We start from the raw sequence: 27,835 nt of genomic DNA on the forward strand, positions 1-27,835 counted from the left end.
CTACTCACGGTTCTGCGGGTCGAAGGGCCGGCGTCTCCGCGGGACCTCGGGAGGCTGCTCTGCATTCGCCTCTGGAGCGCCAGGTCCTCTTCGAAGCCGCAGTGGTTGCGAAAGTTCCTTAGAGCGTAAGACCGAGGTCTCACTCGGTCCCTCGGCCCGGAGCTGCCGTAGCTCCCGCGGGCCGCCGTCGCCTCGCCGCACCGGCCGCGAGGGTCCCACGGCAGCCTCCGCGCATGCTCCGATCTTCGCTCGTCGGGGGTCCAGGCCCTTTTAACGGCTCAACCAGATAATTTCCCTTTCTTCAAGTCACCTGATTTGGGACATTAACTACACCTGCAAAATCCCTGACTCGGGACACTCATTGCACCTGCCAAATCCCGGCAGCGCCGCGCGCGGGCAGGTTGGAGCGTGGCTGACCGGGCAGCTGCGAGGAGGTGCGTGTACGCCAGGGGCAGGGCGGTGCGGGGGCCTGGAATCCTGCCCGCCATCCGCGCACTGCGGGTGCGCATGCAGACACGTCCCGAAGCCGTGGTGTAGACGGATATAAGCAAGGTGAGTTAAAAGTGAGGAAAAGGGAAAAAAACAGTGATAAGGAACAAGGACTGACGTGACGTGCACAGACATTCATGCACACACACACAAGCGTTAATACCCAGAGTGACAAGAGACCACGGACAGTGTATTTGGCCCTAGGCTTTCCTACTACAGGAAGAGAGAGAAAGGGAAACAGCCGGTCATTTGTGTAATTCAGCGCCTCCGTAAGGTGAAAACATTTATCTCCATCATTAGGTGTATGATGGAGCTTTGAGTACATTTGAATTAGACCAGAATTGTGTTTTTCATATTTCATGTTGTCCCCTATACCTCATGACTTGCTATGTAGCTTACAAAATCCATTATATGTCTTAATGCTAAGTTTGTCCTTGATTTTCCCTTATAAGACCATGAGTAATATGTGAAAATCACCTTAGCTTGGCTCAGTAGCTGAAGGCTACCATATCATGTAAATTTTGTTTCATTCCTTTAAATTATGGAAATATGAATCCTATATTATGGTAGTAAAGAACCTGGGTTTTGGAGTTAGCCAGCCAGGATCTGAATCCTAGCTCAGTTGATCACGAGTGAGTAAGTTACTTCCCCTCCCCAAGCCTCAACTTCCTTATCTGTAAAATGGAGACTAAAACGGCACCTCTGTCTCTCTCTGGGTTGCTGTGAAGGCTGTATGAGATAATGCAGACAAAACTTTTAACTTGATACCTGGCACACAGTAGCTCAATATACGTAAGCTACCATTTTAATGTAGTTGGAAACTAAAATAATTTGGCTAAATTATTTCAGTTATAAAATGTGTACATCCAATAAAATTGCACATATGGTAAAATTTGTGAACTTGGCTGGGAATAAAATGATAAATCCCCAACCAAAATTTAAAGTTTCCCTCAACTATGAATGTAGGCAACAAGACACAACAGCATAAAAGTACCCATGACTGTCCCGGTAGTAATTATATTCCAAATACTACAGGTATCTTAAAAATGCCATTTTTACTCAGCATGACTTCAAAATTATGGCAGTTATTAGACCTATCAATAGATGGGGGTACTGTAGAGGCATGTGTTTTTAATACTTTGATAATTATTTTAAAATAATTTATTTCCTCTGTACATTAGCCTATATAAATATTATTTTGAGAAGGGATCTATAAGATTCACTAGAGTGTCAAAAGAACATATGGCACAAAAAATGTTAGGAGCCAGGCCCATTTGGGGTTCAGAGCAATGGGATTAGTTAGAGGTCTGTAAGTCTTCCATGAGAAATGTCTATTGCATTGCATGAATCAATAAATCAGACAAAACACTGCCAAAAAAAAAAAAAAGAGCCAAGTCCTATAGAAACTCAAATATACAGAAAAGAAACATGACAAATATATTCACTCTAGCACTGTATAAAAAAATTTGAGGAAAAATCTGTTCATTAGTAGGAGGAAGAATAAACTGATTTGTTCATACAATGGAATGTTGTTATTCAGAGTTAAAGAACTGAATTTACATCTATCACCATGGATAAATGTGAGAAACAATGTTTGGTGATGAAAGGAAGTTACAAGAGCGTGACATCAACCAGATGGCTGATTAGAGGCACTTCCTGCTCATCCTGCCCACAAGAAAGGACCAAAGCAACGAATGGCAGCTAAGATTTGACTGCAGGTGTCAAAAGGAGAGCGCGGCAGGGCAGTGGGGAGTGGAGAGGTACCCTGGTCACCAGATGCTCGGGAGGCAGCATGGAGTCACTCTGCCTCCGCCACCCCAGCCCCCCACTCTGACCAGCCCAGGGTCAAGAGGAATTGCCCCCTGTGGGAAAAAGGTAAGCAGAACCCCACCAGCCCCATCGCCACCGCAAACACCTGCAGTCCTTACTACCAGGGAAGCCAACGGTCCTTGCAAGCCCCGAGCCCAGTTTGGAAAGCTGCTAGCAATTTGTGAACATAGGCAACAAGATACAACAGTATAGAAGTACCCATGACCGTCCCGTTGCTCCCGATTGGGAGCACAAGGTGTGCACTCACCACCCCCACCTACCCCTGAGAGCCGAGCTGCTGCATCACAGCGCCTGCTCTGGGGTCCAACAGCTACTGCGCCTCTTCTGCCCAGGGGCTCTGTCTTCGCGCCACCAAGCCCTCACGGGTAGCTGCAGTACCACAACTCGCTGCTCAGAGCCGGGGCCCAGGATGGGCTGTGACTCCGGCACTACCCAGCAGGGAAACTCAACCCTGCTGCCTGCACTTCTAGCTGGAGAAACAGTCTGGCAGACTTGCCTACAGCAAACCCACCCTGAACCAGCCAGGCTGGGCCTCTGAGCTACCAAGCAGCCGACGTGCCACTAGGCTGGCAGTGATTACCTGCCAGCCTCCTGAGCCCGAGAAACAGCCTGGTGTCCCCTACCCCCACCAAACATGTCCCCAGGCCTGTTCAGCAACCCCACGCCCATGCCCAGGGCCTAGGAAACAGCCCAGATCTGCTCCCAGTGGACATGCCCCCAGGCTAACTCAACGGCCACATGCCTGAGAAACAACCCGGGAGTCCACCCCCAGCAAAGCTGCCCCACCACTGCCACACACTCACAGCCTAGGCCACTAAGATACTCGCAGACGTCACTAGATTTTTCATTGGATTACAGCTGAAGAATCGGCACAGAGAATACACCACTATGTCCACGTAGAGCCAAAGCCAACACACCCTACTCATCTGACACCCCGAGACTCATCCACAGAAATAAATCTTTCCCTACAAATAGTACTCTAAAAAATTGGAAGAAATGACTGTTCTACCAGTGCTTAGAAATAAATGTAGGGACACGTCAAACATGAAAAAGCAAGGAATCCTGACACCTCATACCAGGAATGCAACAATGGTTCAACATATGCAAATGAATAAATGTGATACATCACATAAACAGAATAAAGGAACAAAAACCATATGATCATCTCAGTAGATGTAGAGAAAGCATTTGATAAAATTCAGCATCCTTTCATGATAAAAACCATCAAGGAACTAGGCAGAGAAGGAATATACCTCAAAATCATGAAGGCCACATACAAAAAACCCAGAGCCAACATCATACTGAGTGGGGAAAAATGGAAAGCATTTCCTCTAGAAACTGGAGCAAGACAAGGATGCCCACTTTCACCATTCCTATTCAACACAGTACTGGAGGTCCTACCCAGAGCAGTCAGGCAAGAGAAGGAAATAAAAGGCATCCACATTGGAAAAGAGGAAGTCAAAGTATCCCTATTCACTGATGATATAATCTTATATCTAGAAAACCCTAAAGACTCCACCAAAAAACTCTTAGATTTGGTAAATGAATTCAGTAAAATTTCAGGATACAAAATCAACAAACAAATACACTAGCATTGCTACATAGCAATAATGATCTAGAGAAGAACCAAATCAAGATGGTAATTTCATTTAAAATAGCTACCAAAAAAATACCTAGGAATAAATTTAACCAAGGAGGTAAAAGGAAAAGTATAAAACACTAATGAAAGAAATTAAAGAAGATACCAAAATAATGGATAGACATCTAATGTTCACGGACCAGAAAAATTAATATCATTAAAATGACCATACCATCCAAAACAATCTATAGATCCAATGCAATGCCTATCAAAATACCAGCATTGTCTGGGCACAGTGGCTCCCACCTATAATCCCAGCACTTTCGGAGGCCAAGGCAGGAGGATTGCCTGAGGTCAGGAGTTCAAGATCAGCCTGGGCAACACACTGGGACGCTGTCTCTACAAAAATAAAAAATACCAACATCATTTTTCACAGAATTAGAAAAAACAATGCTAAAATTCATATGAAACCAAAAAAAGAGCCCAAATAAACAAATCAATCCTAAGCAAAGAGAATAAAGCTGGAGGCATCATATTACCTGACTTCAAATTATACTACAAGGCTATAGTAACCAAAACAGCAAGATACTGGTATAAAAGCAAACATGCAGATCAACAGAACAGAATAGAGAGCCCAGAAATAAAGCCACGTAGTTACAGCCAACTGATCTTTGACAAAGTTGACAAGAACATACACTGGGGAAATTACATATTTTTCAAAATATGTTGCTGAGAAAATTAGATTGCCATATGCAGAAGAATAAAACTGGACCCTTATCTTTCACCATATACAAATATCAAACCAAGAGGGATCACAGATTTAATACATAAGACCCAAAACTATAAAAATACCAGAAGAAAACCTAGGGAAAACTCTTCTGGACATTCATCTAGGCAAAGAATTCATGACAAAGACCTCAAAAGCACAAGCAACAAAAACAAAAATAGACAAATGGGACTTAATTAAACCAAAAAGTTTCTCTTGCACTGCAAAAGAAATAATCAACATAATGAACAGACAACCTGCAGAATGGGAGAAAATATATGTAAACTATACATCTGAAAGGAGACTAATACCTAGAATTTACAAGGAACTCAAGCACCTCAATAAAATAATTCCATTAAAAAGTGGGCAAAGGACATGAATAGACATTTCTCAAAAGAAGACAAACAAATGGCCAATGTGAAAAAGTGTTCAACATCTCTATCGGAGAAATGCAAATTAAAACCACAATGAGATATCATCTTACTTCAATTGGAATGGCTATCAAAAGACAAAAAATAACAGACGTTGACAAGGATGCAGAGAAAATGGAAGGCTTATACACTGTTTAGTAGGAATGTAAATTAGTACAACCTCTGTGGAAAACAGTAATAAGATGTCTCAAAGAACTGAAAATAGAACTACCCTTTGATCGAGCAATCCCACTACTGGGTGTCAACCCAAAGGAAAATAAATCATTATATCAAAAAGATATCTGCACTCTTGCAGCACTATTCACAATAGCAAAGATATGGAATCAACCCTAAGTGTCCATCAGTGGGTGACAGGATAAAGAAAACATGGTATATATACACAACGGAATGTTAGCCACGAAAAAGAATGAAATCATGTCTTTTGCAGCAACATGGATAGAACTGGAGACCATTACCTTAAGTGAATCAACTCAGACACAGAAAGACAAATATTGCATGCTCCACTTGTAAGTGGGAGCTAAATAATGTGTTCACATGAAAGCAGAGTGTAGAATGATAGACAATGGAAACGCGGAAGGGCAGGGGTTTAGGAGGTGGGTGGATGATGAGAAATTACTTAATGGGTACAATGTACATTATTATTCCAGTAATGGATACAGCACTAAAAGCCCTGACTTCAACACTATGCAATATGTCCATTACCAGAATTACACTTGTATCCCATAAATTTATACAAATAAAAATAAAATAAACAAAAAATATAACTATTAACTCCATGGAAAATAAAATACTGTGCAGGGAAGGAAAAGTAACTATCAAATACTAAACAGCTCAGCTGTGAATGATATTTATATAATGGTAATAACATAGTTACTCATTATGATTAAGTCATTGACAGTGACATTAATCTCTGTCATTCCACCAGAATGTATTACTTCTGATCTACTATCTTGCACAGAAGTTGTTTCAGTGGTTTCTACTTGTCCTTTCCTACCATGATGATTCTTTATCCATAGGTCAAAAAACCAATGTGATGGTTCTGCCAGCTATTAAACATGTCCATGAAGAAAATGCATTCAGGAACTGGGAAAATGAACAGAGTGGGTCTAGGGACACAGGGGACCCAACTGTGAAACAGACTTGGGCCAGTGCTCCATTTATCACTGGTCTCCACATGCCCCCATTTCACACGGGCACCATTACAGTGTTTTGGGTCCCCTGGTAGCAATGTTAGCTTGACTCTGTTCCCAATAATCCTTAAAAGATCTCGTTAGGCCCCTTGCCCCAGTGTACTGTTACTTGGGCAAATGACCTTAGATTCCTTTGAGAAAGGATACAGAATTGTTCCGTGTACATTTGCTGTGTTATTGCAGGGTTCTTCATCAAGAAGACACAGCCTCTTTCTTCAATTGATTATCTCTGGTCTGAGAACTGGTCCAAGTCTGGGAATTGGTGAATAATTATGATTTTCCATTCTGGTAGACAGAATGGTTCCCCCAAAGATGTCCATGCCCTAATCCCTGGATTCCATGAATGTTACATGACATGGGTAATGGGGTTTTGCAGATATAATTGAGGTTATAGACCTCATAATATGGAGATGGCCCTGTATTATCTGGATGGACCCAATCTAATCACATGAACCCTTAAAAACAACGAACTTTTTTCTAGCTACAGTCAGAGAAAAGCAGCAGAGGGGAAGTTAGATTCAAAGCATGACAAGGTCTCAACCTTCCCCTGCTGGTAGACTCAGCCTCTGTGTTGCACGTGAAAACATAAGAAGAAATGCAGGCAGCCTCCAGGAGCAAAGATTGGATCCCAAATGACACACAGACATATTTTCATATTTAAAAGATCCTGTGGATCTACATACTCTACAACCTTGCAACTGAAATTATGGTTCACAGACCAGCACCATCAGCATCATCTGGAAATCTGTTAGACATATAGCACCTCAGGCCCCGGTCCAGATCTACTAAATCAGAAGCTGCATTCTAACAAGATCCATAGCTTATTCCTATTAAAGTTCAAGAAGCACTTCTATCACTTGATATTATCAGACATTAATTTTTGCCACTCAAATGTCAACTAAAACCTCATTGTGGTCTTAATTTGCATATTCTTAATTACTTTGAACGTATGTTCAACATATGTTGACTATGTATCCCCTCTTCTGTGAAATTCCTGTTTTGTATCTTTTTCCCATTTTCCTATTGGGTTATTCTTATTGATCTTCATGTATAATGTGAAGTAAAGAACCAATTAATTTCTTAGGGCAATAGTATGATTTCTCAATTTACACACACTTCCATGTGAAAAGCTTGGGAAAATGCTTTGGCAATATATAAGGCATAATTCTTAAATAGCCAACATAGTCTTCTCCCTTTATTCCAGATAACAGAAGCATCTTTGCACAAATGATTCTCCCTCAAAGTAATTTATAACTTAAAACTGATCTTCTTTGCACAAATGATTCTCCCTCAAAGTAATTTATAACATATAATTCTATCTGTAAAAAGCAGTTAAAAACCTTCTTGTAAATTGAATATGAATAAAAATATGAAAACAAGCACAAATTTAAAAACCCTCTATGCAAAAATTTTAATACATCGGCTTTAACCATAAACTTTTTTTTTTTTTTTTAAATGCTACACACAGGCTGGGTTATGGGCTCATAAGAGTCAGATAACAGCTATAGATGAGTCTTCCTGTTAAGAATTCACTGAAGTTTTCAAACCTCTGAACATAAGGCAATAGCTGGTAACTGCTTACAGAAACAGAAAGCAAGTATACTTAAAAAATTAGCTTAATCTAAGCAAAGGAGACTGTATCAGAGACAAATTTAAAATAACATTTAAGGAATCAGGAATCTTGATTTAGAAGTACTGCTTTGAATTATAATATTACTTTGTATTTATTAGTATATCCTATTAGTAGTTCTGTACTGACTTTCAATATAGAATTAAATCTCCTCTAATATAAAATAATGTTCAGCTCTAAAAACACTCCAGAAAGATATATTTTAAAATGCACCACTTAAACCATTTTGAAAATGATAAATAAAAATCAAGATGTAATCTAGTAACCATGAAAATGTCACACTATTCCTCACAAAAGAGTTAAATGCAAAATAGATGTTGCCCGATACTTTACATTCAGTTTGTGTCTTTATCTGTATTCCCAGGCAAATATTCTCTTTGAAGACTAATGTTATAACTGTTTCTTGTAAAGACATTTAATTTATTGTTACTGCATATTTAAGTTATTATCTATGACTATTCATAAGGAATTATTAAAATCTTAGGGTAAGGATCATTATTATATTCACTCATGCAAAGTACCCTTAATTTTTTAAATCCTGCATTTCTTATGCAGTTTTTAAGTAGCTCACTACACTATTTTGTGGGTTAAAAAACACTCCTTAAGTTGATGAGATCTATGTAGCTCATTACTGTACCAGATATTAATACCTTAAGATAAGGGTTAATCTTCATTACCTATGAGAATTTCTACACTGTACACTTAAATTTGCACACTGTTTTGTCCAGCTGCTCAATCAAGAGTAATACCACTCAAAGAAATCAATTTTAAATTCATGTCTTTATTTATCTGATACTATTTTTTCCAAACTATATAATGGTCACCCAAGCACATGCAAAAGAAACACACTTATCTTTAGGAGGTTTGCTGAAGTACTGACAACTGATCAATGTCCTCTAGATACTCTCATTTTGGCAACAGCCCACAAGGTTAAGTTCTAGAAAATTCAGCACGATGAATGAAATAATTCATAATTAGACAATCTAATTTTTACCACTTCTGAGGCAAATATATACATTCATACCTGTTTATATGACTTGCATGTACTATGACTTGTATGACCTATGCACTAAAATTGCTACAGCCTGTAAGGCAACCAAAGACAGACAATATATTTCCTTTAGAAAATACAATTGGTCACACATTGTTCTTTTCAGATATATTCATATGAAGATGGAAATCAACATTTGCAGCATGAGCAGGGTTCATTAGCAAATGTAGGTATGATTATCTAATTGATAGCCAACGTGTGCCCTTGATTCTAACGCCCTGATAACTCAGTAACCTATACATTACATGGTGAGCTGTAACCCCCCATCCACTACTAGAACATGCCCCGTGATATATGGCGACTCTAAAAGAAACACGACAGCATGTGCCACCTCAGTAGCTTCTCCAAACCTCCCAAGGGGAATATTTTTCTTTAAATGTTCTTCTTTCAAGTCTTTCGTCATATCTGTGCGAATAAATCCTAGAAGAGAAATATTTATTTATTTAGTTGAAAGGGGTAGAAACTGAGACATCTCATCAATTAAAAAAAATGAATTTGTTCCTGAAAATTTAATTTGAAATTATTAATAAACCTTGTTTAGAAAATAGAGTTTTGTTAGCAATCCAATAACCAAGTCTACATTTTTACTCAATTTAACTCAATGAATGTTTATTGAACATTAAATTATCTGACCCCCAATTATGTGGCCCACCTCCTAGCAAAATGTAAGTGGGTAGATACAAACATAAACAAAGCAAGATTCCAATCCTTGGGTAATCCACGATCTACAGAGGAAACAGTCACCTGCACACCCAGGAAATATAAGGAAGTCTGGTGAATATCCTTATAAAGGTATACACAAAATACCACAGAACTTATTAATTTTCACTTGGGGAGGGGTAGAAGAGTGGAGGCAGTGTCAGTGAAGGAAGGTATCACAAACATGGTCACATGAACTGATTTGGCAATTCCAACAAAAATTAGTTGGTTCCACTTGCCATAGCTAAGGTAGCTGATGATTAGAAAGGTCAGTATTTTCCATATCCATACAAAAAAAAAAAAATCTTATGGTCATATCCAATTCTGATGCACATATACACAGAAAATTCAAAATTTAATACAGTATTGATGTATATAATAAAGCTTGCAGAGAACATGTTCTAAAAAAAGGTGTAACATTATATAATATAAAGTACTGCATAACATATTAAGCAACCAATTCTAAATGATTACATATATATGCCAGAATGGTAGATTTATTAAGAAAATCTTGTAAGATTAAAATGAGACATACAAATACATATTAGTAATAAAATACTTAACCAATATAATCAGTAGTCTATATAATACTAAATCATTTAGATTTTAAAATGAAGGCAAATATTAATCCTTATGAAAAGAACAATTAGAAATTTTTTAAAATTTACAGTCACAAAAAAATAGGTAGACTAAAAGTTCAACACAACACGTGAAGTGAAAATTTAATATGCAATCTCAAAAGTATAGTTTTCAAATTATCTTATGTTAAAATGAAATCATGTATAACTCCAATAATAAATCAACCTAAATATACTGCCATTTAAAGTGCCAAAATAAATGTGAACTAAAACCTGGATTAAGAATTAACATTAGGCCACTGGTTTATTATGCAATACTATATAATTAATTTTTCTTTGCCTTACATTTTTAGTTATAAATATCTAAATATTTTCTTAAAAGTCTTATGAAAAATAATCATAGATTTTCCTATCATGAAGCCTATGAATGACAGTGTTACAGGGGAAAAACTGGAAAGAAGTAAAAATCAATGAAAGCAATAAGAAGCTGATAAAATAAGTCATAATACATGCACACAACAAAATATGCAGTTATTAAAAATTATGGTATAGAAGAATATTTAAGAATCTCATTATCTACTGACTGAGCTAGCCGGGCTAGAATATTTAAAATGAACGAAAAAATAACATTTGTATATTTAAAAAGTAGGTTACCAATGATTCCATTATAACACTATTAAAAACAAAACAAAAAAAATTAATATATGCTAATGACTGAAAAAATATACTATGTATCAAAATATTAAGGTATTACCATGAAATACTAGAATGACAAGTGATTTAGTCTCTTCATAATTTTCTGTTCTTTCTAGGCTACAACACATGTATATTATTTTTGTATTCAGATAAATTATTGAAAAAGGATGCACAGTACTAACTTCAGATGGTCTGCCATGAGGGCCTCCAATAACAAAATTAATTTTGTGTTATTTATGTGTTTCACTGTGAGATTACATTGTGAAATAGCCTCCTCTGCCATTAACTCTTACCACATCTGTTTTAAAATTCAGCAACACTTCCTTCATTTCCTTTCATCTTTAAGAACAATGAAATGGCCAGAAGGAAAGCAAGAACAGGAGGAGCAGCTGACACAGATAATGGTACCAGCTTCTGCAGAGTGTTAAGCAAACTGTGAATGAAACTTAACTCCAGGAAGAGCCACAGTGCTCGACAGGCAATCCAGCCATCTCAAGACCACCACCATGGGGTTCTCGACAGCCAAAGGCAGAAACCTTTATAAACAAACGTTTATTTCCATAGGTATCTCAGAGAGTATCCTCGGAAGAAAACTCATCTCACATTTGTTATAAAAGGTGAATGAATTAAATTGAGAATGCATTCTTCATGAATAAATACAAAGTTCATGTTATCTTCTCGGAGTTCATGACACAATTCTCCAAAGTAATTCTGAATTCTATTAAAGTTGGTGCACTTAAAAGTTGGTGCAATTAAAAAGTAATTGTGGTTTCAGATGCGAATTTTAAATCATTATAACTAGGCTCAAACACATCTTTATTAATCAAAATAGGAACCATTACAATCAACACATTTTTGCCAACAAGAAATAAGTTTGTTTATCCCTGTAGCATAAACATCTGTGCTTTGGGATTCGACGAACTCTTGGAAAGCATTTTCTGCATCCTGCTGGTTGTGGAAGCGTTTTCCCTGCACAAAGTTGTCCGGATGCTTGAAGACCTGGTAGTTGGCTGGCCAGAGGTCAGGTGAATGTGGCGGATGAGGCAAAACTTCGCAGCCCAATTCGTTCAAGTTTTGAAGTGTTGGCTGTGCGACGTGCAGGTGTTGTCGTGGAGAAGAACCAGGCCCTTTCTGCTGACCAATGCCGGCTGCAGGCGTTGCAGATTTCAGTGCATGTCATCAATCTGCCGAGCATGCTTCCCAGATGGAATGGTTTCGCCGGGACTCAGAAAGCTGTGGCCGATCAGATCAACAGCAGACCACCAAACAGTGACCATGACCTTTTCTTGGTACAAGTTTGGCTTTGGGAAGTGCTTTGGAGCTTCTTCTCAGTCCAACCACTGAGCTGGTCATCACTGCCCGGTTGTCATATAAAATCCACTTTTCGGTGCATGGTTTGTCACTGTTGCATACAATAAGAGAAGACAACACTTCAAAATGACCTGTTTTTTGATTTTCAGTCAGTTCAGGAAGCACCCACTTATCGAGCTTTTTCACCTTCCCAATCTGCTTCAACTGCCAAACGACCATAGAATGGTTGACCATAGAATGATCAGCGTTGAAGTCTTGGGAAACTTCTCGTGTAAGAGGATCAGCTTCGACGACTGCTCTCAGTTGGTTCTTGTCACCTTCCCATGGCCGGCCACTGCACTCCTCATCGTCAAGGCTCTCGTCTCCATTGCAAAACTTCTTGAACTGCCACTGCTCTGCACGTTCGTTAGCAGTTCCTGGGCCAAATGTGTTGTGGATGTTGCGAGTTGTCTCCACTGCTTTACGACCCATTTTGAACTCGAATAAGAAAATCGCTCAAATTTGCTTTTTGTCTAACATAATTTCCATAGTCTAAAATAAATATCAAATAAACAGCAAGTAATAAGTCATTAGCAAAAAAAATAAAGCGAGAAATGTGCATTAAAATGATATAGGACATAACCAAATTTATTTAAGAATATATTCCAATATCAAATGACAACTTTTAACAATGCAAAAACCGCAATTACTTTTGCACCAGTCTAATAGCAAAATTAGCATAGAATACTACCCACTAACTCTCACAAACTCTCAGCAAAAAAATCAATGATGTGTTTTACTCTAAACAACAAAAACATGGGCCTATGGTGCCTCACACCTGTAATCCTAGCACTTTGGGAGTTCAAGACCAGCCTGTGCAAGAATGAGACCCTGTCTCTACCAAAAATAGAAAAATGAGCCAGGTGTGGTAGCTCGCACCTTCAGTCCCAGCTACTCAGGAGGCCGAGGCAGGAGGATCGCTTGAGCTCAGGAGTTTGAGGTTGCTGTGAGCTATGATGATGCCACCACACACTAGCCTGAGCAACAAAGCAAGACTCTGTCTCAAAAAAAATAAAATATAATAAAAAAACAACAACAAAAAAAAAACAATAAATTGCGGTAGTAGTTCTTGGTTTGCAAAAAAAGACCTTGTGACTATGGATCAGCAAATTCCAAGCTCAGCTTCTAACTGGCTTTAGTGGCCTTTTCTCAAAGATAGCATTTATGGTTAAAAAAACCACTGGATTAGGACACATTAAACTAGATTCTGTTCCCTGCTCTGCTAATACTATGAAAGCTATGACCTGAGGGAAGTCATGTAGCATTTGCAACTGTAAGGCTGTTTCTGCATCATAAAATCAAACAGGCTGAAAATGACAGACCTCTCAAGGTTTCCTTTAGCTCTACAGGGCTTGATTCAAAGATGAAAAGTATGGCTCATTGAGTAGTCTTCATGGCTTCCTAACTTCACTTGAAGTTTAGTAAAGTCAAGTCCCCTAAAAGGACCCTCAGTTCTTACGTTGGTAGGTACATGGAGGCTAGCATAGTACCAATCACAGAAGCGATGATGCTAATCTGGGTTTTCATCCGTGCCATACTGAACGGAAGTGATCTGCCCTATTCTGGGTGGATGTCAGTTCTGATGTGTCTGCCCTTTTGGAGACAAAGAGTGAGGCCTAACGAGCTGTGAGAGGCCACTGAAAGGTGCTTTTTCACCTTGAAAAAAAACAGATCTAGAACAAGGCATGAGGTACAGGAAGGCAAACCTTAGATGCGCAGGGAGACACAGGCAGTGAGACATGTCCAAGGACAATCCCAGGGAGACAGAAAGATGACCTCTGCCACATATAACAGATGTGGGTTGGGAGGACAGACTGTGGTCTCCCAAAACAACCAAGCAAGACAGATACATGGAACAGATAAAGGCCAATATCTTGAAGCTTTTATAAGGCCCTGTTAAACATTATAGCCTGGATTGAGCTCTGCTATGGTCTAAGTCCATGTTAGGCAAGATTGGTGAAAAAGAGAGTGGAACCCTCTGAATCCAGCAATGATTACAAAACGCCCAGAACTGGGGTCATGATACTCAGCCACCCACCTCGTATGACGTCTCCCTCCACTGCTCCAGCTTGGAAGGTAAGGGTGTGATTTCATTAGGGCAAGCCTGCCGCCTCTCCCCAGACCTAGGAATGGACACCTGGAATGTCAGCCACCACGGGACAGCTGCTAGCCATCACTGCACTCTGCACAGAAACTATAGTGGGTGTCAGAGACCACGCTGAAAGGAAGAGGTGAATTCACCAGTACTGGCTTTTCCTCTTTGATTATGATGTTTCCTATGGAAGACAAGAACATGTCCAAAGAGCCTTCCTCTCATTGTTATCTGCAGTTCTTTATATTTTAGAACAAATTTAAGTTTACAAGACTGGTGTGGTGGCTCACACCTGTAATCCCAGCACTCTGGGAGGCCAAGGCGGGAAGATTGCTTGAGGTTAGCAGTTCATGACCAGATTGAGCAACACAGGAAGACCCCATCTCTACAAAAAATGGAAACCAGCCAGGGGCGGTGGTGCATGCCTGTAGTCTCAGCTACTCAGGAGGCTGAGGCAGGAGGATCACTGGAGCCCAGGAGGTCAAGGATGCAGTAAGCTATGATGACACCACTGCCCTCTAGCTAAGGTAACAGAGCGAGACTCTGCCTCAAATTTAAAAAATGAAAGAAATTTAGGTTTACAGAAAAATTGAGCAGAAAAGTACAGTTCCCATATACCCACTTATCACATTGCCTCCCCCAATTTCCTGCTATTATTAATGTCTTACCTTAATGTGGTACATGTGTCAGGTGAACGCTTTAACCACTACACTATGGAAACTAATGTGGTACATTTGTTATAACTGATGAACCAATATCAATACATTACTAAGCAAAATCCACAGGTTACATTAGGGTTCACTCTTTTGACTATACAAATGCAGTCATGTATCCACCATGATAGTAACATACAGAATAGTTTTATTGCCCTAATCATTTTTCTGTAGCTTTTTAAAAACTCACATAAGTCTGTCCCCACTTTATCAGAAATTAAATTAAAAGTGTGAAGCCAGTCTCTAATGATAAATTATTCTGGGCTCTACCAAATTTCAACGTCATTTTATGCTAAAGGTCATGAACTATGTGATTCTCATTTATATTTAATAAACATATTAACAACCCAGGCCACTACATATAAACAGTCTTTTGGGTTCCATTCCATATCACAGACCTAAGGAGAGATATCAGTAGTCCTCACACATCTGACACCCTCATGTTTCTGCTTGTACTGATTTTCAGTGTGCTCTCTCTCCTTGGCCCCAAAGGACTATCTCCCATATCATTTATTCACTTTATTTTTAAAGTTCTGGAAATTTTGCTCTACTCCTCTTTTTACTAGGTAGATACTCACAATGCCTTTCAAACTGTGCTATAAAAATTATAAACTACCAGTAGGTGCCACTGTCCAACAAATTACATTACTGTGTCATTTGTTGGACAGAGGTTTCCAACTGGCTACCAAGTTATCACCCTTAAATCAATAGATAACTGAAATGACATGCACTCACCCAACTCAGAACAAGGATACTTCTATTTTAGTCCTGTGTACGTGAAGACGCACCCAGTACACTTTTTTAAAATATTAATGTTTTAGGAACAGGGATACTATTGCCCATAAAAGCAAGTTAATGGCTCTTGTTCAGTGAGAATTTATATTTGATGAACTCTAAAGAAAATATATTTCCTTTATCCATTTCTGAATATCCGTCTAGTATAAATATATAGCAACATCTCATTTCCATATTAGCAGGTCACTATTTTAGTTTTCAACATTTTTATACATGGCAGAGACTTTACATTTAAATAAGATACCCAGATTTTAGCCTATCACCAGTATAAACAATTGTAGGATGTGACACTACTTAATCTATCTACTAGCTCAGATATCCATTCTCTGGTATAAGTTTCTAGGACCTAGAAAAAACAAAAACAGCCCTAGATACTTTTCTAAGGGAGAAGAAACAATGTTCTTACCAAAACTAGACCAAGACATTAACCAGAACATATTTTTATGTCTTAATATTACATTTGTAGAGGGAAGCAGTGGAGAAATCAACTCCGTGCCAATTAGCACAAAAGAGCACCTAGAGTAATATCTGCTCTGAGTTGCTGCCAAGCTTACACAAGCATTTGTCAATAAGATTTTTCTCCAAGTATTAGTAAACATAAAAGCTCTTCAACTTAAAGTACCAAAACATTTAAGGCACCCTATAGAAATAAATGCAATGCTTTACTATTTGTCAAAATTAGAAAGGCATATATCCTTGGAGCCTTGGCAGTTCCATTCCCAAGATTACACTCATATACTTGCAAATGTGCAAAATAAATTACATAAAAGTATTATCACTGCATCATTAATTGTAAGAGAAAAAGATTAGAAACAACCTAAATGCCCATCAAGGAGCAACAGGTTAAATAAGTTCAGTATACTCTTAAAACAGACATTACTTTATGTTTTAGTTCAGCCATTACAAGTGATACACCAGTCACAAAACACCAAATATTGTATGATTCCATTCACACAAAATATCCAGAATAGGATAATATGTAGAGATCAAAAGTAGTTTAACGGTTGCTGGAAGCTGGGGAACCTGGAGGGAGATGGGGAATGAACGCCAATGGGTTCAGGATTTCTTTGGGGATGATGAAAATGTTCTAAAATTTACTGTGGTGATGACTGGACAACTCTGTGACAATACTATTAATAAAACCACTGAATTGTACACTTTAAATGAGTGAATTGTATGGTATGTGAATTGTATTTCCATAAAGCTGTTACTTTAAAAAATGAAGCGGCTCTGTATGGAGTAACACAGAAACATCACCAAGGCATACTGTTCTGTGACTAAAGCAAGTTACAGAACATTGTGAACAGTACGATACAATCTGTGTTTTCTTGAATACATACATACATACACACAAATACTCCTTATTGGCTTTTATATAAAATAGAGAAGAAACTATGTAGTTAACAGTGACTACTTTAAGGAAAGTACCTGAATGTCCAGAGGAGAGGACTTACTCTTCACTCTATGCCTTTTGGCACTTTTGAATTTTGTACAGTATGTATATGTTATCTATTCAAAACATACATAACATATATTTTTAAAGTAATATCCATTACAAGTTCAATTTATCAAATATTCTAATATTCAATATTTTCCAATCAGTAAGATTTAGCCATGATGAGAAGTTTATTTTATATTTAAAATAATGCCAAAGATTAGCAACTCTTGATCTTTAAAAACAGTCAACAATATTAGGCAGTGAATGACAGCCTAATTTCTTATTTTACTTGATCCTTGCTTTTCCTGTTATAATATGCTTCTAACTGTTTTCCTGCTAATTGCAACCTCCATTTGAAAGTGACCAGGAAAAGTGGCATGAAAAGAAACATTTGTTCACTCTGATGTTTGTTAGCTGTTAAAAGATCTGGTGAAGAATCTGGTTGAAATTACTACCTAAAATAACATTAATAAATAATTCATAGAATTTACTTAATTCTGTTTTTTCACCTTTGCTTCTGACCAATGAAGCATATTCATACTATGAAACCTGCTATATATATATGTTATCTATAATATATATAAACAATATAATATAATAAAGGTCACCCTATTAAATGGCCACATTTTCAGCAACGAGTTTTTATCTGCAGTATAAAGTGCACTGGAAATTCAAACACCCTGATAAATACATACATATTATGCCCCACAAGGGTTGTATCTCAACAGAAGGATAAGTGACAAAGGCTACCACTTCCAAAAAGAATTGCACAGAAAAGTAAGACCATTAAGAAAGACTATATACCACACTTCCATAACACTCTTAAAACGTCCCCAGTGTATACAGACTGGATTTCCACCACCTAGTCCCCTGTCCTGACAACTCACTCACTCTGGAAAAACTTAAGCATTCCTTCTTCAGCATTTCCATAGCATCACATATGTGCCTCTACTTTACATTCACCACATGACACTGTAATTATCTGTTTATATGTCTGTCCTTCCCGTTATACTTAGCTCCTAGTGGCAGAAATATCTTACGTTGGTAAGTCTGAGACCTAGCACAGCCCCTGCACGCGGGAGACACGTCAGGAGGTTTGCTGCACGAGTTGCTAGTTGAGAGCACTTGCTTTACCCATAAACCACTCAGCTTTTAAGTCATCAAGAACTAAAATTAACCCTTCATTGCTCACACTATCCCCATACCAAAAAGAGAAGAAAGCAAATAAATGTAGTGCCAAACCACAAATAATTTATTCCACATACGGTTAACCTAGGCTGATGCCAAAATCAATCAGCTGGCACAGAAAACAGTGCCAAGACAACGACAATGCAGATTTTGGATTTTTTTTTTAAATAAATGCATTGAACGACAGTCATTTATCACATGTTCACGGATTTAGAATGTCTGGATTTAGGCAGGCTCTGTGCCTAAAAAATGAACTAGGATGAAGGCACATTGCAGTCTAAAAGGGCTAACAGGACATTCTGATAAATCCCCAATACCTGCTGGCTCAACTTCAGTGCCAAATAACACACCCACTCTAGGGTCCAAGCAGGAGCCACTAGTGACTGCAAAGGGAAAGGTGACGGGGGTCTATGTAGCCCACTTTTTCTTGCAACCAGTGAACAAGGAAACTGCCTTCTTTGTTACACCGGTGATCAGTTCTTCAATACACACAGTAAGCTAGGACAAAGATTCCATGGCTAACTGGAAGAAGTCTACGACAAACACTCATTTTATTAAAAAATCAAGTAAATACCTAACCAAAATTTCTAGCACACCAGCTAATTAGTGATAATATATTTTTGAGCTTTAGCATCTTTTTATTACTCTCTTCACTAATCCAGGCAATTTTATCAACCAGTATTTTGGCAAAAGGCAAATAATATAAAAGGAAATTGGAAAGTTCCAGATAATTTAGACAGACCATGGTAGCAAAAGAACAAAAAGATCTAAAGTCTATAATGATATAAAGGAAATCTAAGGGGACATTATTTTCATGCTTTTATTAGGTAGAAATCAAAAGAAAAAACTTTTAGTAACAGTTCTGCCATAAACTAGCTGTGTAACCTCAGACAAATCACTCTGAATCCTAGTTCTGTTTTCTAAACTATAGAAATGACTGGAATAAATGATCTCTGAGATCCTCTCCACCTTAAGTTATTCCATAGTTAGTGCAAAATTTAAAAATAAAGATTTTTATTTTTGTAAAATATGAGGTACATTTTTTTCTAGTCACCAGTTCATTATTGTATTTTTTTCAGTCATTTCAGAACTGTTCTATCCAGATGTCAATTAATGACTACTAATGGGTCAACTAATGGCGTCCATCTCTACATAACAAAAATCATAATCAATAAAGTTATTTTAATAAAAAGTTTTCACTTACCTGGTGCAACTACATTCACTCTAATTTTCTTTCTTGCTACCTCTTTAGCAAGAGAACGTGAAAATCCCACTATTCCTCCCTTACTGGCACTATACACAGACTGGCCAAAGTTGCCTTTTAAACCAATAATGCTTCCTAGAAAAGGAAAAAAGAAAGAAAATTAAATCCAATTAATGGGGTTATCTGAAACTTCACATAATTTAAAGTAAGTAAACAACAAAGGTAAAACCCACCCTGTCCTTGTTAAAATCAGGAATTCTAAGCATTGTCGTTTGTCATTTACGTAGGACTCAAGAGTCCCAGTCTGCTCCGGACATGTACACAAAACAGGATCTGCAAGAACCTGGTGTAAAACTGCCAGTGCCAGGTGGGGGCTTGCAAATTGATCCAGGAAGTGAAAGGGACCCACTCTATCTGTGAGTACGTCAGGTAAGATGAAAATTCCCGTGGTGTTTATAAAAGCTTCTAGCAGAAAGAGGTTAAAGCCAGAAAAGGTCAAAGGCTGATTAATCTTACGATTCTACACACGGATGTAAGGAAATACTCAATTCCACCTAAAAGAATAGTTCATTTGAAGATAAATCTCACTAAAATTGAATCATAGGCATAACTTGTTTTACTGTGCTCCGTAGATACTGTTCTTTTTACAGACTGAAGGTTTACGGTAGCCCTGCATTGACTATACCGCCACCATTTTTCTAACAGCACATGCTCGCTTCACGGCTCCGTCACATTTTGGTAATTCTCACAATATTTCAAACTTTTTCATTATTATATGTTATGATAATCTGTGATCAATGATCTTTGATGTTACTATTGTAATTTTTGGGGGGTGCCACAAACAAAATATTGACAATGCACCTGGTCACTCAAGAGCTGAATGGAGATGCACAAGGAGACTAATGTTGTTTTCATGCCTGTTAACACAGCATCCATCCTGCAGCTCATGGAGCAAGGAATCATTTCAACTTTCAAGTCTTGTTTTTTAAGAAATACCCTTTGTAAGGACATAGCTACCATAGATAGTGATTCCTCTGATGGATCTGGAAGAAGTAAATCGAAAACCTTCTAGAAAGGATTTACCATTCTAGATGCCATTCAGAACTTTCATGACTCATGGGAGGTGGTCAAAATATTGACATTAACAGGAGTTAGAAAAAGTTGATTCCAATCCTCACGGATGACTCAGGAGTTTAAGACTTCAGCAGAAGTCACTGCAGATATGGTAGAAATAGCAAGAGAACTAGAATTGTTAGGAAGATAGCAAGGGATTCCGGGTGTCCCAAGAATGAAAGTGGGTCCCCACCCTGGTGCTGCCCCACCTTAATCCTGTCTAGAGCCACTGCCATACCTGGGGTAGGAGGAAACACCCTACAAAGCTGCCAATCAGAACTTAGCGCGCCAACTGCAAAAGAATGCAGAGGACCCTCCAGCCCACCGGCCAAGCAGCATAGGTACAAAGAGTCCAGAAAGTGACCTGGAACAACCCGCACGGGTAGTAAGACTCAGGTCACGCAACTCCCAACTGTCCAATCAAAGTGGTTCCATGGTGACCTCTGAACTACAGGGAGGTCCCAATCCGGGCAGTACAAAACAAGATGCAGACCATAACCAGTCCTTTTTTGGCCCTTCCTTTGGCTCTCCCTTTGCTGCAACAGTGGGTCCGGCTGTCATCTGTGGCGTATGTGTCGTGCTCTGTAAACCTCTATCTTGCTCTTGCTCTATAATCCTGTCTTTCTCTCCTCAATAAACCTCGTTTGCACGCCCGCCTTACTTTGGTGCATCTGGTCATGTTTCAGCCATGAGTGCACTAAGAACCGACATTTCAGATTGAAACTTGACAGAATTAGAGGTGGAGCCTCAAGATGTGACTGAATCACTGCAAACATGATAAAACCTGAAGGAATGAGGAGTTACTTCTTAAGGATGAGCAAAGAAAGTGGATTCTTGAGGTAGAATTTACTCCTGGTGAAGATGCTGTGACCACTGTTGAAGTCACAAAGGATTCAGAACATCACATAAATTTAGCTGGTAAAGCAACAGCATGAGAGGATTGATCCAATTTTGAAAGAAGTTCTACTGTGGGTAAAACGCTATCAAACAGCATAGCACACACAAAAGAAAAGTCTTTCACGAAAGGAAGTGTCAATTGATGCAGCAGATTTTGTTGTCTTCTTTTAAGAAACTGCCACAGCCACCCCAACTTTCAGCAACCACCGATCAGTCAGCAGCCATCAGCACCAAGGCAAGGCAAGATCTCTCACCAGTGCAAAGATTAGGACTCACTAGAGGCTCAGATAATTGATAGCATTTTTTAACAATAAAGTATTTTTTAATTAAGATATGTAAATTGTTCTTAGACATAATGCTATAGACTACAGTACAGTATAAACATAAATTTTATATGCACTGGGAAACCAAACAATTTGTGTGACTTGCTTTATTGCAATATTCACTTCACTGCAGTGGACTGGAACCAAACCTGCCATGCCTCTGAGGTGTGTCCCTACTGTCAACCCAAACCGGCAAAGCTTCGGGTATAAACATTTTGTAAAAGTGCAATTTCATGACTTTCAGGGATGTACTGTAGCTTGTACTGCCTAATAACAATCCTTGAGTGACTTCATTTAACGATGAATAGGTAAGAATAATTTATAATTAAAATATCAACTGTATGCAAATAAATTCTTGCAAAACAGAAGTGAGGAAGTAATTTTCCACATCACTGACCTTACTTATGATATAAAAATGATTTAATCAAGAACCTCACCATATTTTTTAAAAAGTAATTTTATTTTAGAAAAAGAAAATATTCCAAACACTTTTTCTATTATAATCAAGTCCACTATTAAAATATTTCTCTATAATATATATTGTATGCTAATTCATGACAAAAGAAAGAGAACCGTGAAGCACAAAGAAAGAAAGACAAGACATCACACTAAGAAAATGAAGATAGACAGAAAAAGGGATATATAGGAAAAAGAAAAATACAAAGAGACAAAAAAAGAAAGAAAAATACATGCATGGAAGAAAGGCCAAACAGGAAGCTTTAATAGCTTTGGTTCATGCTACACACTATTGTTTATTCAGTCAAAAAGTGGTAACTTATGAAATATTAATGAAGTTTCTAGTAGTTCAAAGTAGTCCTTTCTGTAACAAGATGTATTCTCTTAATTTACTTTCAATTAACTATTTTTATTTACTTTTAGCACAATTCTAAAAGTTTTACATGCACATGAAGGACTGACCTGGGTTTCTGAAATATACCTAAAAAGAGAATATTTTAGAGTTAAACAAACAGACCCCCATGTTATCAGGTGGTGGAAACAGGCCTGTGTGCCACCTTATAAGAACCTAAAGTCAGTATCTGACCCTATTAAAAGGCACAGGTGGGCCGGACACAGTGGCTCTCACCTATAAATAATCCCAGCTCTTTGGGAGGCCAAGGTGTGAGGATCACTTGAGGCCAGCAGTTCAAGACCAACCTGGGCAATATAACAAACCCAGTATCTACAAAAATAATTTTAAAAATTAGCCAGGTGTGGTGGACTAGGACGCCTCTAGTCCTAGTTACTCTGGAGGCTGAGGCAGGAGGATTGCTTGAGCCCAGGAGGTGGAGGTTGCAATGAGCTACCTAAGCACCACTGCACTCCAGCCTAGGCAACGGAGTGAGACCTTGTCTCAAAAAAAAAAAAAAAAAAAAACCCCCAAAAAACAAAAAAGAAGGCAAAGGTGGACTCATTTACTAATCCTTTTAATAAGAAAACTGATCCCTTACACTTTTTAAGGGTAAAAATAAAAAATATTCTTATTCTCTTAGTTTTTTAGCACAGTATTCTTTCCTTTTCTCATTTTCCAAAGAGAAAATCCCTAAATTCTGACTCAGAAAGCCATTTCCTGTACTAAGAAGAATACGGTCATTTACTTTAATGAAGCAGCATCCCTCTTTTGTGGCCTTTTAAGGTATTACCATTTGAAAATAAAAATCAGATGGTATACCACTATTTTCAAATTACCAAACTGAGGAATAAACCTTCAAAGTCATTTTGCATTTTAAGTTCTACAGGCACACACTCCACGATTTATCTGCTCTGTGGGTCAGATGACCTGCACACTAGGAGTTACTACTTACATTCATCCTAAAAATCTGAGAAATTGGAACTTCCTTTAAACCTCTGCACTAGACTTATCAGTGACCCATGCAACTGCTGTAGACATTATTATTTAGCCTCTACTGTCTACTTTGTTTCAGTTCCATGTCCGTATTTTAAAAATTAGGCTTCACATAAAAATCAGGATGTCTAATTTCTCTTGAAAAATCAAAACTGCTGGCAAAACTGGGACCACATTTGTGCACAGTAACACTCTACTAGATCTGAGCAGTGGCGGCCTCCACCATTCCACAGGGCCACCAGACAATGAAGCTGAATGTCATTTGCCATTTATCACACGGTTAACACTGTCATTTTTCTAATACCTGGTGGTGTCACTCATTTAACACCTGCCTGGATCCTACAGGGATGTGAATTTGTGATTTCTATTTTACTCATTAATCAGTTAATTAAATCCCTTTTTCCACAGATAATACAACGAAATTTCATCTAAGTTTCACAAGTGAATAAATTCCAAATTAGTGGATTAAATAGTTTCACGGTAATATGAAAATTTATAAATTAACAAAGGTGAAGACTCACTCACCTATATTAACAATAGACCCTCCCTGTTGTTGAATCATAGTCCTCATGGCAGCTCTACACGTCAGCATGGAACCCAAGAGGTTAGTATGAAGCTGAGATATCATATCTTCAGTTTTTGTTCTTACTAAAAGACTATTCCTACAAAAAGAAACAGCATGTAAATTAATAACAAGCCAAAAAAAGTCAAGACATAGATAACATTTTTACTGAAAGCAGAGTATAAGAAGTACTTCATATTTGAGTTAGAGTATCTAGAGTCCCATTTTGAATTTGGCTTGAGAGGCATTAAAATAACAATTGATAAGCCAGAAGGATTCACGTGAAAGGCATGTTCCTAGCCCCTTCTCACCTAGAGTGGCAAATATTCCTATCAGCTAAAAGTAGTACCACGCAGCCAGGTTTGAATGACCTGAGCAATTGCCACACCATACCTCATTTAGCAAGAAAATTAATGTTATTCTAAATATTCTCTCCTAAATTCGTCTTTTAAAAAAACAATACCCACCCTATGATGCCATTGGTATTAAATTCATTAACAGGCAAAACATATATGGTAACAGAACTCAGAATAATGGTTACCTAATAAGGAAGTATTAATTGAGAAGAAACTGAGAGAGCCTTCAGGAAATATTCTATAGCTTAAAATAGGTGATGATTACAACATTAAAACTGATCAAACTGGACATTTACTATACACTCCAACATAAAAGAAAAGAATGTATGGATTCACAAAGTTTTAAAATAGTTTTTCTTCCCATTAGAAGTAAAACAACTTAACTTATACTAATCAAAGACACATCAGGAATAAAAGTTAAAAAAAAAGACATTAGAAATGTACTTAAATCTGTGACCAACCTGTTAATACCAGCTGCATTTACCAGGAAATTTATTTGACCTAAATGTTTCTGAATCTCTTCAAATGTATTTTGAACATCATGTTCTTTAGCAACATCACAGCTAAATGCCAAATGATCTCCTATATAACAAAGTTAAATTAGAATTATTTATAAATTATAACTTGAATTTACTCAGTACACACTTGTTAAGCATCTACTACAATATATAGCAGGCCTGTGCTAACCTAGAACCTAGAGATAAAAAAATAAATTATGTCATGTGGTCCTAATCTCATGGAGTTGGTCTAATGAAACTGGGATGGAGGTGGGTAGGGAACAAGAAGAAATAAAGTAATACTGCAGAAGTTCATTTTAAAACTGTTTATAATCAACAAAAGTTCGGAGGAGCCTTTTTCCAGTTTATAATGCTTTGTAAGATTCGTCTAATATTTACAGCTTTAACATTGAACCCATGCTACCCAATTCAACAGTCTCCTGGGTTTCACATTCCCTTTTTTGAAATTTATGTCTAATTCTGTCAGGTTTTTGTTGAATTGGTTTCTTTGGCCCTGAACATGAACTCCAGGGTTTCTTATTGTTGTTTTATGACGACTATTTTTCTAGCCTGACCATGAGGAGAGAGGACAACGCAGGAAGCTGTAAAAAATGCTAAGACTACAAACCACACAAGAAAAAAAACTTTTTACTAAAAACTGTTGCTACTTAAAAAAAAAAATGCTTAAATGCCAAAAATTATACTTTAAAGAAACATAAAGCATTCCCTATTTAATAATCTACCATTTTAATACTCTAAGATACAGAATTTTCTTTAAAAAGTTAAAACAATTGCTTATTTTGTGTCTGACCTTGACAAATACATTTACATGAACACTACCCACTCAAGCCTTTGGAATCAGTAAGTCACCTGGGAAATCACACTTGATGAAAACCAATCATTCACGGAACACATGATTCAAGAAAATGAAAGGATCTCAGTGCTTTGGGAGACTGAGGCAGGAGGATCACTTGAGCCCAGGAGTTCGAGACTGCAGGGAGCTATGACTGTGCCACTGCACTTCAGCCTGGGCAACAGAGGGAAACTTTGTCTCTAAAAAAGAAAAACAGAAAACGAAAGGCTCAAAAGCATCCTCTGTGTCTCACTCCTGGCTTTCACCTGAGGACTTTTTGCATCCACACCCACCCCTGAAAACTCAGCCAATGTTTTTAATCTACTCCAGCAAACACTGGTGGCTTGAGGTGACCCAGTAATGATCACCACTTTTTCCCTCCTTTGTCAGAATGGCAGTGAATATGAGCTGCAAGAAGCATTCACAGAAATTCTCCCTGGGCTATAACTTACAGGTTTTTTATTTTTTATTTTATAGAGTCCAATATTCTCCCAACCCACATAAACAATTAGGCTGAACTGGTGATCCCAAACCAATGGTACCCACAAGATGCACCCTCAGGCCTCTCTTTTACCCAACATGTCTTCCTAATAGTAAATGAAGTGTATTTTTGTCCATTCTAGTAATTCAGCAAATAGTACCCTCTTAATATCTAACGTTTTATTTCTCCCTAGCATAGACTTAAATTCACAAAATAATGACTAATTCGTTACTGATATGCAGAGAAAGATTGAAGTTTAAATGCAATAAAAAGAAATCTGGCAGAACAAATTTCAATTGTCCATTTGCAAAATTCACCAAAACGATTTAATAACTTCTTAAAGTACTTATGGATGTAGTCGAGCACACCAGGTATATCTCAAAACTGGCTGGGACGCAAAAGGGTTTCCCTGTGAAACGCTGCTTTGTGCACTCCCATGGGGCAGGAACAGCCCTGAGCAAAAGTGAAGGGAGCGTCTATACCTGGCGCCCCCACCGTTCCTGCCCGAACTCCTTTCCGCCGCATCACACCCTTTCCCCTACATACAAAGCCAACCGATGCGTGGCGCTCCGCGGCCAGACGCTGACACAAAGCAGCTCCACACGGCCAGCGCCAGCCGCGGGGAGGTGGGTGCTTATCACGGGTGCCCCACGAGACTGCGACGTCTCAGAGAAAACTCAGAGTTCAGGCCTCGGCGGCGGGAGACGGGGCAGGGGCCGCTCTGCGAGGCTGGGGAGGCGGGAGGCTTCCGCAGGGGACAAGTCGCCACGCCTCGGGCCATGGGGACCTGCTCGCCCGTCTCACAGACGAGGGCGCTTCGGGCCGCGGCGCACAACTGCACGACGCCACGTCGGTACCTACCGCCGAGGTCACTGGCGGCGGCTTGGGCCACGTCCAGATTTCTGGCGACGATCGCCAGGCGGTAGCCCTTCAGGGCCAGTAACTGGGCCACCGCCCTGCCAATGCCTCGGGAGCCTCCAAAAATAGCACAGACTTTGTCCATCTCGGACGCAGGAGTCACAAACGCGGGGAAAAGAGGGCAGTACGCGGCAGCCGCTTCCCGAGCTGCCTCCGGCTTTTAAACAACCGCCAAAAAAAAGACCCAAACGCTGCAAAAGCACGCGCTCCACGCCTCCTCCTGCGGCCGGCCTCCGCAAACCAGGAGGTTGCTAGGAGGAGCGAAGAGTACAG

General features: G+C 38.7%; 1 protein-coding gene across 1 annotated transcript; it reads right to left on the reverse strand.

Annotated features, from left to right (window-relative positions):
• Positions 1-27,719, reverse strand: CBR4 (carbonyl reductase 4). Its single transcript, XM_069493673.1, has 7 exons — positions 27,506-27,719; positions 25,275-25,395; positions 24,421-24,557; positions 19,720-19,854; positions 14,328-14,412; positions 368-495; positions 1-248 (listed from the first exon to the last, which is right to left on the reverse strand). Exons 1-7 carry the CDS (start codon positions 27,645-27,647, stop codon positions 1-3), a joined length of 996 nt encoding a protein of 331 aa, XP_069349774.1. The 5' UTR covers positions 27,648-27,719.
• Positions 27,720-27,835: the final 116 nt, after the last annotated feature.

This window comes from Eulemur rufifrons, chromosome 18 (assembly GCF_041146395.1).
Source record: "Eulemur rufifrons isolate Redbay chromosome 18, OSU_ERuf_1, whole genome shotgun sequence".
Lineage (NCBI taxonomy): Eukaryota > Metazoa > Chordata > Mammalia > Primates > Lemuridae > Eulemur > Eulemur rufifrons.